Consider the following 13,259-nt stretch of genomic DNA (forward strand, 5'->3'; position numbering starts at 1 on the left):
TACATGAATATTAAACACTAAATATAAAAACCAAATGTACACCCCTTTGTTAATATGTATTAACAATAATCCACTTAATGGTGAGGCATAAAATGTATATTTTGTCAGGCTGGATGTTTGAAATATGAGGTGATTTGAGTCATGCTTCTTCAGTAGTGGAATAAAGACATTTAGCACTTGAATGTTGTAAATAAATACTGGAGTGATGTAGGATTGTTCATAAAATTGATTATAGACCAATTTATTACACTGTGACCATGTGTATAGGCTGCAAGTACGTTGAAATTAAATTGTTTTCTTTTCAACTTTCACTTTCAAGTAAAACCAAACTGATATTGTATGTCGGGCAAAGTCTTATTTTCAACGACATTTTGCTAGGTGAGATATCCCCAATGTCACAGTTTAAACGTGTCCAAATCAATAACCAATATGCAGAAACAGTTTGTGATAAATTGAAAACCTCAACATAAAATGTACTATTTACACAAACATCTGCCACAATAATCATATTACTTATACAAGCATCTTATAAACTGCACAAGCACCAGAAACACTGTTGTTTTGACAAGTAGCAATAAATCACTGATATCGATTAGGGGGGGAAATTAGATTGTTTGTGCTGTTGAAACTAACACAACTAAAAAAAACACATGAAAATGGGAGATATCTTTTACCTCACTGATTAGAGGACAACCTGCAGAAGACAGTCAGCTACATTTTGGAGTGATGCATTTAAATGTAGGGGTCGCTGAACAAAGGAACGCAACACTTATTTGTCATCACTCAACGATATCATGTTGAAATCATTTGTGCGAGAGGAGGGAGATGAGGTTGCACGTCCTGTTAAAAGTAACAGCTAAAAACCACATGGAATCTGGGAATAATGTGTAAATCCCTGGTTAGAGGACAACTTGTAGAAAACAGCTAGCTACATTTTGAAGTGTTGCATTTTGATTCCAGTGGGTCACCAACGTGGTAAGTGTAACAACGTTTTTGTTAGTCACTTTTTGTTAAATCACATAAATAGTAACTCTTCCATTTCAGAGCCTGGATTTTCCCCGAGGCTAATATCCATATCATGTTGAAATCAATAGAACAGGGGGCAAACGTTTAGGGTTCTACATTGTGACATCATTAAAATTCTCCTACTACAATGTTAAAAACATTCTACATTATTTCATTGATATCATGAAACAACTCCTTCATGTATTTTCTGATGTTTGATCAGAGATTGTTTACCAGAGTATCTATTCCCACATTGATCACACCTAAAAGGTTTCTCTCCTGTGTGTGTTCTATGGTGTACCTTCAGCTGTCTAGATGAAATAAAACTCTTCCCACATTGAGTACAGCTACATGGTTTCTCTCCTGTGTGTGTTCTATGGTGTACCTTCAGCTGTCTAGATGAAATAAAACTCTTCCTACATAGAGTACAGCTATATGGTTTCTCTCGTTATTCTCTTGTGTGTGTTCTCTGATGTGATATCAGGCTTCTTGACTGGGTAAAACTCTTTCCACATTGATTACAGCTAAAAGCTTTCTCTCCTGTGTGTGTTCTGGTGTCTCTTCAGGCAGTTAGAACAAACAAAACTCTTCCCACATTCAGTACAGCCAAAAGGTTTCTCTTTAGTGTGAATTCTTTGATGTACTTTAAGTTTTACTGAGGAGTTTAATCTTTTCCCACATTCAGAGCAGCAATGAGATTTCTTCCCTGTGGGTCTCTGCAGGTGTTTCTTGAGGAGTTCTGATCTGGAGAGACTCTTCTCTGCCTCATCAGCATCATGATATTGCTGAGGATCCCCAGAGAATCCACGATAGTCCCGTCTCACTCCTGTGTGAACAACAAAGTCATACAGATGGTTAACTGCCAACAACAGCAGAAATCCATTGTTTATTTGAGATAAAAAAGGGATGACCAGAGAGTACCCATGAAGTTGTACAACAATTGACATCTGTTAAATGATTTGACAAGACTCTCTTAAGACAGTCAAGACCTAAGCAGTGTGCCAGATGACTTTTGGCCTCCAATATAAGCCCCTTTCTGTGTTTGCTAAAATTGCAGCGATACACACGCAATTTGGTTGTTGAAACTCCTCCCTGCTAATGAGGGAACCAATAGTTATGGATGTAGTATATCTGGTAACGAGGAAACCACTAGTTATGGATGTAGTATATCTGGTAATGAGGAAACCACTAGTTATGGATGTAGTATATCTGGTAATGAGGAAACCGATACTTATGGATGTAGTATATCTGGTAATGAGGAAACCAGTAGTTATGGATGTAGTATATCTGGTAATGAGGAAACCGATACTTATGGATGTAGTATATCTGGTAATGAGGAAACCAGTAGTTATGGATGTAGTATATCTGGTAATGAGGAAACCACTAGTTATGGATGTAGTATATCTGGAAATGAGGAAACCACTAGTTATGGATGTAGTGTATCTGCTAATGAGGAAACCGATACTTATGGATGTAGTATATCTGGTAATGAGGAAACCACTAGTTATGGATGTAGTATATCTGGTAATGAGGATGCCACTAGTTATGGATGTAGTATATCTGGTCATGAGGAAACCACTAGTTATGGATGTAGTATATCTGGTAATGAGGAAACCACTAGTTATGGATGTAGTATATCTGGTCATGAGGAAACCACTAGTTATAGATTGTGGCAAACCTCTTCAAAGTTAGGAGCGTTTGTCACAAATTAAGTGGGAAACTGTCACCAAAGTCAGCCCAGAATTAAAGTTATTTCGAACATGACAGTACCTGTGTGTTTGTTTCTCTGTCCTGGTCCACCCAGGCCACAGGTAAGGTCAAGGATAGCAGGGTTCGGTACACAAATCTGATTCTCAGTAGGTCCATGTCTAAACGCCAACAGGTAAGTCCAAAACAGTCCAGCTCGTACACGGTAAATCGAGCCAACGTAGATTGTCTCTTTCTCTATGGTTCATAGATCCTTCCCGCCCTCTCTCTCTCTTCCTGGTTTTTCTTGACTCTTTATCTGTGGGTCGGATCCAACTTCTGAGGGTTCCCCTTGCGTCTGGGAATTGTAGTTTTGGCAGTCGGACATTTTGTAATCTGTAGTACTGATCAGGGTGGCCATTTTAGTGATCGGGCAGAGCCCGTTTATTAGTTCTGCCCTCACATATCTGCCATTTATCACTCGACCCCCTTCTTTGCCACAGGATGTAGTATATCTGCTAATGAGGAAACTGCTATTTATGGATGTAGTATATCTGGTAATGAGGAAACCGCTAGTTATGGATGTAGTATATCTGGTAATGAGGAAACCGCTAGTTATGGATGTAGTATATCTGGTAATGAGGAAACCGCTAGTTATGGATGTAGTATATCTGGTAATGAGGAAACCGCTAGTTATGGATGTAGTATATCTGGTAATGAGGAAACCACTAGTTATGGATGTAGTATATCTGGTAATGAGGAAACCACTAGTTATGGATGTAGTATATCTGGTAATGAGGAAAACACTAGTTATGGATGTAGTATATCTGGCTGAAGCAAAAATGGTGAGCAAAGATTTTAGTTTTTCACAATGTATTCTGAATATTACAGCGCAAGATCAGGAGTGCTACTCACATTAAGCTCTGTGTCTATTTGCTAATTCACCACTGTGGGGAAAACTCAGGGGAGTTCTCATAGGCTGACAGCAAATATAGCCTCCATTTACAGGTTGCATATGAGTGCATTTCACATTTGGATTATAATTGTAAGGCTCGTTTGAATCTCCTGCTTAATATGTTTGTGTTATTGTCGCAAACCATCTGCTTTACACTTAAAAAACACTTCAACCAGTAAAATGCTCTTTGGCTAGCTTTGTCATCAGCCTGACAATGAGGGTTTGTACACTAAGTGTTTAACAAATTGACCAATAACTTCACCTAACAACATAGACCTACTGTACGACCCATAACATCACCTAACAACAACATAGACATTTACATTTACGTCATTTAGCAGACGCTCTTATCCAGAGCGACTTACAAATTGGTGCATTCACCTTATGATATACAGTGGAACAACCACTTTACAATAGTACATCTATATCTTTTTTTTGGGGGGGGGAGGGGGTTAGAAGGATTACTATATCCTATCCCAGGTATTCCTTAAAGAGGTGGGGTTTCAGGTGTCTCCGGAAGGTGGTGATTGACTCCGCTGTCCTGGTGTCGTGAAGGAGCTTGTTCCACCATTGGGGTGCCAGAGCAGCGAACAGTTTTGACTGGGCTAAGCGGGAACTGTGCTTCCGCAGAGGTAGGGGGGCCAGCAGGCCAGAGGTGGATGAACATAGTGCCCTTGTTTGGGTGTAGGGCCTGATCAGAGCCTGAAGGTACGGAGGTGCCGTTCCCCTCACAGCTCCGTAGGCAAGCACCATGGTCTTGTAGCAGATGCGAGCTTCAACTGGAAGCCAGTGGAGTGTGCGGAGGAGCGGGGTGACGTGAGAGAACTTGGGAAGGTTGAACACCAGACGGGCTGCAGCGTTCTGGATGAGTTGTAGGGGTTTAATGGCACAGGCAGGGAGCCCCGCCAACAGGGAGTTGCAGTAATCCAGACGGGAGATGACAAGTGCCTGGATTAGGACCTGCGCCGCTTCCTGTGTAAGGCAGGGTCGTACTCTGCGAATGTTGTATAGCATGAACCTACAGGATCGGGTCACCGCCTTGATGTTAGCGGAGTACGACAGGGTGTTGTCCAGGGTCACGCCGAGGCTCTTAGCACTCTGGGAGGAGGACACAATGGAGTTGTCCACCGTGATGGCGAGATCATGGAAAGGGCAGTCCTTCCCCGGGAGGAAGAGCAGCTCCGTCTTGCCGAGGTTCAGCTTGAGGTGGTGATCCGTCATCCACACTGATATGTCTGCCAGACATGCAGAGATGCGATTCGCCACCTGGTTATCAGAAGGGGGAAAGGAGAAGATTAATTATGTGTCGTCTGCGTACCAATGATAGGAGAGACCATGTGAGGATATGACAGAGCCAAGTGACTTGGTGTATAGCAAGAATAGGAGAGTGCCTAGAACTGAGCCCTGGGGGACATCAGTGGTGAGAGCACGTGGTGCGGAGATGGATTCTCGCCACGCCACCTGGTAGGAGCGACCTGTCAGGTAGGACGCAATCCAAGAGTGTGCCGCGCCGGAGATACCCAACTCGGAGAGGGTGGAGAGGAGGATCTGATGGTTCACAGTATCAAAGGCAGCAGATAGGTCTAGAAGGATGAGAGCAGAGGAGAGAGAGTTAGCTTTAGCAGTGCGGAGAGCCTCCGTGACACAGAGAAGAGCAGTCTCAGTTGAATGACCAGCCTTGAAACCTGACTGATTTGGATCGAGAAGGTCATTCTGAGAGAGATAGCAGCAGAGCTGGCCAAGGACGTTCAAGAGTTTTGGAGAGAAAAGAAAGAAGGGATACTGGTCTGTAGTTGTTGACATCGGAGGGATCGAGTGTAGGTTTTTTGAGAAGGGGTGCAACTCTCGTTCTCTTGAAGACAGAAGGGACGTAGCCAGCGGTCAAGGATGAGTTGATGAGCGAGGTGAGGTAAGGGAGAAGGTCTCCGGAAATGGTCTGGAGAAGAGAGGAGGGGATAGGGTCAAGCGGGCAGGTTGTTGGGCGGCCGGCCGTCACAAGACGCAAGATTTCATCTGGAGAGAGAGGGGAGAAAGAGGTCAAAGCATAGGGTAGGGCAATGTGAGCAGGACCAGCGGTGTCGTTTGACTTAACAAACGAGGATCGGATGTCGTTGACCTTCTTTTCAAAATGGTTGACGAAGTCATCCGCAGAGAGGGAGGAGGGGGGGGAGGGGGAGGAGGATTCAGGAGGGAGGAGAAGGTGGCAAAGAGCTTCCTAGGGTTAGAGGCAGATGCTTGGAATTTAGAGTGGTAGAAAGTGGCTTTAGCAGCAGAAACAGAGGAGGAAAACGTAGAGAGGAAGGAGTGAAAAGATGCCAGGACCGCAGGGAGGCTAGTTTTCCTCCATTTCCGCTCAGCTGCCCGGAGCCCTGTTCTGTGAGCTCGCAATGAGTCGTCAAGCCACGGAGCAGGAGGGGAGGACCGAGCCGGTCGGGAGGATAGGGGACATAGAGAGTCAAAGGATGCAGAAAGGGAGGAGAGGAGGGTTGAGGAGGCAGAATCAGGAGATTGGTTGGAGAAGGATTGAGCAGAGGGAAGAGATTATAGGATGGAAGAGGAGAGAGTAGCAGGAGAGAGAGAGCGAAGGTTGCGACGGCGCAATACCATCTGAGTAGGGGCAGAGTGAGTAGAGCGAGAGGGAAAAGCATACAAGGTAGTGATCGGAGACTTGGAGGGGAGTTGCAGTGAGATTAGTAGAACAGCATCTAGTGAAGATGAGGTCAAGCGTATTGCCTGCCTTGTGAGTAGGGGGGACGGTGAGAGGGTGAGGTCAAAAGAGGAGAGGAGAGAAAAGAAGGAGGCAGAGAAAAATGAGTCAAAGGTAGACGTGGGGAGGTTAAAGTCACCCAGAACTGTGAGGGGCGAGCCATCCTCAGGAAAGGAACTTATCAAGGCGTCAAGCTCATTGACGAACTCTCCAAGGGAACCTGGAGGGCGATAAATGATAAGGATGTTAAGCTTGAATGGGCTAGTGATTGTGACAGCATGGAATTCAAAGGAGGAGATAGACAGATGGGTCAGGGGAGAAAGAGAGAATGTCCACTTGGGAGAGATGAGGATTCCAGTGCCACCACCCCGCTGACCAGATGCTCTCGGGGTGTGCGAGAACACGTGGTCAGACGAGGAGAGAGCAGTCGGAGTAGCAGTGTTTTCTGTGGTAATCCATGTTTCCATCAGCGGCAAGAAGTCGAGGGACTGGAGGGTAGCATAGGCTGAGATGAACTCTGTCTTGTTGGCCGCAGACCAGCAGTTCCAGAGGCTGCCGGAGACCTGGAACTCCACGTGGGTCGTGCGTGCTGGGACCACCAGGTTAGAGTGGCAGCGGCCACGCGATGTGAAGCGTTTGTATGGCCTGTGCAGAGAGGAGAGAACAGGTATAGACCGACACATAGTTGATAGGCTACAGGAGAGGCTACGCTAATGCAAAGGAGATTGGCATGAAAAATTAACTAAACAACTGGGGAAGCGAGAGAGCAGGGCCTCCCTCACTAACAATTCACTGAAACACTAAAATATAACTTTTCTAGCTACCACTACAAATTAAAATTGATGTAAACTACAGTGGTTCAATGTTTCCAGGAATAGGCTCAAACTTAGTTTATTCCGCTAGATAACTTGGTACAGTATTCTTCCGTGAAAACCCACCTAGTGCACCGTGTCCTATGATGCCGTAGCTAACTAGCATGCTAGCATCCTGTAACACGGTTAGCACCAATACTTGGTAACAACAAGCTACCAATGGATCATTCGTGTCCGTGTCTAGTTCATAACGCAGAAGTAATTAAAAGTCAGTCCTTCTAGCTACACAAGTGGACTACACATCTCGATTGTTGAGAAAGTTAAGCTTTCGTTGCAAAAATCGTATTGACTAAAAATGATACAGCTAGCTGGTAGGGTTAGCTAGCTAGCAGTGGGCGCGTTGTTGACCATGTTAGAAAATGTAGCTGGCTAGCTAACCTCGATAGTTACTCTATACTACGCCTTTATCTTGATACAAAGACAACTATGTAGCTAGCTAACATTACACTAGTCAAATCGTTCCGTTGTAATGTATATCGTTTCTACAGTAATGCTAATTGGTAAAGTTGGCTAGCTAGCTGTGGTGTTATGGTGTTGACGCCGTTTCGAAAACGGCGTGAACGAACGAATACAGCTGGCTAGCTAACCTTGTTAGTTCCTCAGAGCTACACCTTTATCCTTGATACAAAGACAGCAGATACAACTATGTAGCTAGCTAACAATACACTAATCAAATCGTTCCAATGTAATGTAATGTAATATCACCCGCGGAGCGAGGTGCAGCACGACCACTCACTCCAGCATCCGAAAGTACAGACCTACTGTAGGACCCATAACTTCACCTAACAATAACATAGACCTACTGTAGGACCCATAACTTCACCTAACATAGACCTACTGTAATACCCATAATGTCACCTAACAACATAGACCTACTGTAGGACCCATAACTTTACCTAACAATAACATAGACCTACTGTAGGACCCATAACTTCACCTAGCAACAACATAGACCTACTGTAGGACCCATAACTTCACCTAACAATAACATAGACCTAGGACTATAAATCATTTAATATTTCAGGTGAAACATGGAAACTAACATGTCTTTGTCATGACATTTCATAACTTGATCACCAGATCATTTTGTGAATAATCCCACTAGGCTACTCTGTAATGGGTTGTCATTCTAAATGTCCTGAATCAAGTAGACAATAACACATTATAAACATCAATTTGTTAGGGATGTTGGATCCAACGTGGAGCACGGCATAACTGTCTTTACCAGAGTAATGAATGAAGAAGTACTTTGGTTGTGGTTGCATGTCGTGATGTTTGTCATGTGACTGTCATTCAGAAAATGATTTCCTGGATCAGCTGATGATAGTTGAACATGTGACTAACTAAACAGCTACAGTATTTGATATTATGTCTAATTATTGAAGAACTGCGTTAATGACAGTATCCATTTGGATGTTGTCCATAAAGTTAAGGTGACTCTCGGTTTGAACCATTGGGTTTAGCAAACTCTGAAATTATTTAGGATTTCTGTGCCGATAAAAACTGTTTTCCCAGCGTAACATAAGGAGACACTAAATGTTACGTAGTTAGAGTGCATTTCAGAGATCTGAATACAAAAAACTGCCCCACTGCAAGACCCAGTATTTAAGTTGAAGTTCATCATATGACAAGCTTAACATTATGACTATAACTACTGTTCCCTGAAGGAGGAATACTAGGTACAACATACCATTAACCTCTTGGGGCTATGTGGGACGCTAGCATGCCACCCGTGGTGCACCCTATCAACAGCAGGTGCATTTCAAGAGCGGCAAATTTGAAACCAAATAAATGTCAAAATTCAAATTTTTCAAACATACAACTATCTTACACCCTTTGAAAGATAAACATCTCCTTAATCTAACCACGCTGTCCGATTTCAAAAAGGTTTTACGGCGAAAGCATAAAGTTAGATTATGTTAGGAGAGTACATTGACAATAGCTGTGTGTAATGTTTTGTCAATTCAAAGACAGGCGTCACCAAAACCATAAAATCAGCTAAGGTTATGCACTAACCTTTGACAATCTCCATCAGATGACACTCCTAGGACATTATGTTAGACAATACATGCATTTTTAGTTCTATCAAGTTCATATTTATATCCAAAAACAGCGTTTTACTATGGCGTTGATGTTCAGGAAATCGTTTCCATCGAATAACCGGCAGTCAAGTAAGCACAACGAAATTAAATAATTAATATTAGAAAACATTGGTAAAATATTATATTGTCATTTAAAGAATTATAGATTTACATCTCTCGAACGCAATCGACTTGCCAGATTTAAAAATAACCTTACTGGGAAATCACACTTTGCAATAATCTGAGCACTGCGCCCAGAAAAATACGCTTTGCGATACAGACTAACGGCCATGTTGGAGAGATCTAAAATCGAAAATACTATGTAAATAATCCATTACCTTTGATTCTCTTCATCAGATGTCACTTCCAGGAATCCCAGGTCCGTAACGAATGTAGTTTTGTTCAAAAAAGCTCATAATTTATGTCCAAAAAGCTCCGTGTTGTTAGCACATGATCTAAGCCCGCCGGACTTCACTTCATGAACGAGCGGAAAAAATATATTTACGTTCGTTTAAACATGTCAAACGTTGTATAGCATAAATCATTAGTGCCTTTTTTAACCAGAACATGAATAATATTCAAGGTGGACGAATGCATTCTCTTTTAAAACGTATTGGAACGAGGGTACCCAACATGACCTCGCGCGCCAGAGTAATCGGCCATCACCGTTCCAAGGCTCTTGTTCGGTCAGATCTCACAGTAGAAGACTCAAAACACTTTGTAAAGGCTGGTGACATCTAGTGGAAGCAATAGGAAGTGCCAAAACATTAATAAGCCCCTGTGTGTTTCAATGGCATAGGCTTAAAGGTAATTCAACACATCAGGTATCCACTTCCTGTCAGAATCTGTCTCAGGGTTTTGCCTGCCAAATGAGTTCTGTTATTCTCACAGACACCATTCAAACAGTTTTAGAACCTTTAGGGTGTTTTCTATCCATATATAATAAGTATATGCATATTCTAGTTACTGGGTAGGATTAGTAACCAGATTAAATCGGGTACGTTTTTTTATCCAGCCGTGAAAATACTGCCCCCTAGCCCCAACAGGTTAAATCCACATGTTATGACTATAACTACTGTTCCCTGAAGGAGGGAAACTAGGTACAACATACTATTAAATCCACACCTCGCTGGAATCCCGCCTTCCACAGCTGATAAGCGTGAGACTCGGATATATTCCTTAAATTGAATACCTCACTTCACTGACCCAGGAAGTGGCGGGGCCGAACAGGTGTTGTAACTCGTTCATAACAGGCACGCAGATCGGTAGAAATGGTCAGATAAATTGGCACTTCAAATGGAAATGGAAATAGTTTGCCGATTTTACCGGAAACTTCAGGAGCATAACGTCAGAATTTACGAAGGCCAGCAGCAGGTGGGGAATTGGTTATTTTCTTCTGGTTATATTGATCTCTGGCTTCCTCAAGTCATTTGTGTGTGTTAATTATTTAATCAAACGCTTGAAGAATCAGTTCAGTTCAAGTTCTGCACATACAGTTGATTTTATTAAACACATGGGGTGTGTCTATATGAACAAATACACGTCATAAAATTTCAACCAATCAATTGGTAGAAAGAATTTTTTTTATTTTTTGTTTAAATCTGCCCTAGAACATACAACATACATGCATTCAGACCCCTTTTACACATTTTGTTACGTTACAGTCTTATTCTAAAATGGATTACATTTTAAAAAATTATCAATCTTCAGACAATACCTCATAATGACATCACAATACCCCATAAAAGTGAGAGAAAAAAAGTTTAGAAATGCTTGCATACCAGTGGTTGTATCTCTGTAGGACATGCCAGTAGGCTACAGTAGGTTGTAACTCTCTAGGTCATGCCAGTAGGCTACAGTAGGTTGTAACTCTCTAGGACATGCCAGTAGGCTACAGTAGGTTGTCTCTCTCTAGGTCATGCCAGTAGGCTACAGTAGGTTGTATCTCTCTAGGTCATGCCAGTAGACTACAGTAGGTTGTAACTCTCTAGGTCATGCCAGTAGGTTACAGTAGGTTGTAACTCTCTAGGTCATGCCAGTAGGTAACAGTAGGTTGTAACTCTCTAGGTCATGCCAGTAGGTTACAGGAGGTTGTATCTCTGTAGGTCATGCCAGTAGGTTACAGGAGGTTGTATCTCTGTAGGTCATGCCAGTAGGCTACAGTAGGTTGTAACGCTCTAGTTCATGCCAGTAGGCTACAGTAGGTTGTATCTCTCTAGGTCATGCCAGTAAGCTACAGTAGGTTGTAACTCTCTAGGTCATGCAAGTAGGTTACAGTAGGTTGTAACTCTCTAGGTCATGCCAGTAGTTTACAGTAGGTTGTATCTCTCTAGGTCATGCCAGTAGGTTACAGTAGGTTGTATCCAAGTGGTTGTAACTCTCTAGGTCATGCCAGTAGGTTACAGTAGGTTGTATCCAAGTGGTTGTAACTCTCTAGATCATGCCAGTAGGTTACAGTAGGTTGTAACTCTCTAGGTCATGCCAGTAGGTTACAGTAGGTTGTAACTCTCTAGGTCATACCAGTAGGTTACAGTAGGTTGTAACTCTCTAGATCATGCCAGTAGGTTACAGTAGGTTGTATCCAAGTGGAAACAATTATCAACCCAAAGTGTTGAATTTGGTCAACAACAAAATGAATGGCTTATTTGCTACGTGAGGTTTACTTGATTCAACAGAAGTTTCGTAATTCTTAAGTTGTTATGTGGACACGTGACATACCGACAACTTTGATAGAAACACTATAGGAGTTGTCTCCAGATCGCTATGCATATTCATGCTAGTAGCTTACCATCTCTCTCCATTGAATACAGGCGGTTGACGTCAACAACCCTCATAGAATATAAACAATAGATTACAATAATAAGATGTATCCACCAATCCAAAGAAAGGATAGGCGGGAGCGAGACAGCCCGCAGCGCAGCTTTGTGGACAACGACTCCCCTTGTTAGGGCGGAGAGACATCTTGTCAGTATATCCATAATCTTTGGTGTAGCCAACCCAACTCTCACATGGCACTATTGGGGGGCACGGTGTGTAGTAAAACATCACTACATTAAAAATCACTACATGCCGTGGCCCCCAGTCTGCGGTCAGCAGATAGACCCTTCTCAAATATATATGTTAAGTCACTTTTTGGAAACGGGACGGAGAAAACAAGGGGTAGCTTGTTCTCTACTGATTCTAGACATATCAGTCATCATCCCAGGGCCCTCCGTTGAAGAGGTATTGACGAGCCAACTCCGAATAACCAGAATTAAAAACAAATTGAAGGCAGTACTTACTGGTGTTACTCAGATCTCCTATCTCCTCCTCTTCATCTTTCAATGTGACAGTAATCTCTCCTTCCTTCTTTACTCCAAAAACTGCATCCTCCTCTTTCCCTGCATCCTCCTCTTTCACTCTGAACGCGTCTTCCTCTTCTTTCACTGAAACGTCTTTCTCTTCTTTCACTGAAACGTCTTTCTCTTCTTTCACTGAAACGTCTTTCTCTTCTTTCACTGAAACGTCTTTCTCTTCTTCTTTCACTGTAACAGCCTCACCCTCTACTTCTTGTTTAACTGTGACATCCTCCTCTTCCTTCTCCTCTTTCATGACAATGTTCAGCCCCAGAGCTTCTTTCTCCGTCCAGCAGACCTCCTCTTCTTTAACAGGACGGGAGTAGTTTAGGGAGCTCATGTTCGGGGATGTTAGCTAGCTAGCTATCATCAGCGACCAGACTAATGCTAATATAACCAGCCAGCTACTATAGCTGACTAATAAATAATAATGTAATATTAAATTAAATAGGTTAACAAGTAGATACGATAGACGTGTGTCTAAAACACAGTAGGTAATATAGACCGAAAGCGTGTAAATAGCTTGAATCTTTCGGCTATGTTGGCTAGCAAGCTACCGAGGTGGTTGACAAGCTGTTTATGAAGAACCGTCCACTAGATTATACGTCACGCTGGCAG

The 13,259-nt window shown here is 42.7% G+C and overlaps 2 protein-coding genes across 2 annotated transcripts; both read right to left on the bottom strand.

The window, feature by feature from the left end:
* Nucleotides 1-208: 208 nt before the first annotated feature.
* Nucleotides 209-13,232, bottom strand: LOC145864050 (uncharacterized). Its single transcript, XM_082969087.1, has 2 exons — nucleotides 12,588-13,232; nucleotides 209-1,831 (listed from the first exon to the last, which is right to left on the bottom strand). The coding sequence occupies exons 1-2, from the start codon at nucleotides 12,979-12,981 to the stop codon at nucleotides 1,530-1,532; spliced, it is 696 nt and encodes a 231-aa protein (XP_082825213.1). The 5' UTR covers nucleotides 12,982-13,232; the 3' UTR covers nucleotides 209-1,529.
* LOC145864049 (uncharacterized) lies at nucleotides 1,855-9,262 on the bottom strand. Its single transcript, XM_082969085.1, has 2 exons — nucleotides 5,430-9,262; nucleotides 1,855-5,229 (listed from the first exon to the last, which is right to left on the bottom strand). Exon 2 carries the CDS (start codon nucleotides 4,865-4,867, stop codon nucleotides 4,118-4,120), a length of 750 nt encoding a protein of 249 aa, XP_082825211.1. The 5' UTR covers nucleotides 4,868-5,229; nucleotides 5,430-9,262; the 3' UTR covers nucleotides 1,855-4,117.
* Nucleotides 13,233-13,259: the final 27 nt, after the last annotated feature.

Source organism: Salmo salar, chromosome 02, assembly GCF_965601325.2.
Source record: "Salmo salar chromosome 02, fSalSal1, whole genome shotgun sequence".
Taxonomy (NCBI): domain Eukaryota; kingdom Metazoa; phylum Chordata; class Actinopteri; order Salmoniformes; family Salmonidae; genus Salmo; species Salmo salar.

Coding starts and splice junctions, on each gene's coding strand:
- LOC145864049 (XM_082969085.1), bottom strand. CDS start 4,867: ATGACGGATCACCACCTCAAGCTGAACCTCGGCAAGACGGAGCTGCTC.
- LOC145864050 (XM_082969087.1), bottom strand. CDS start 12,981: ATGAGCTCCCTAAACTACTCCCGTCCTGTTAAAGAAGAGGAGGTCTGC. Junction 1,832..12,587: donor AGGAGATCTGAGTAACACCA/GTAAGTACTGCC, acceptor TTGTTCACACAG/GAGTGAGACGGGACTATCGT.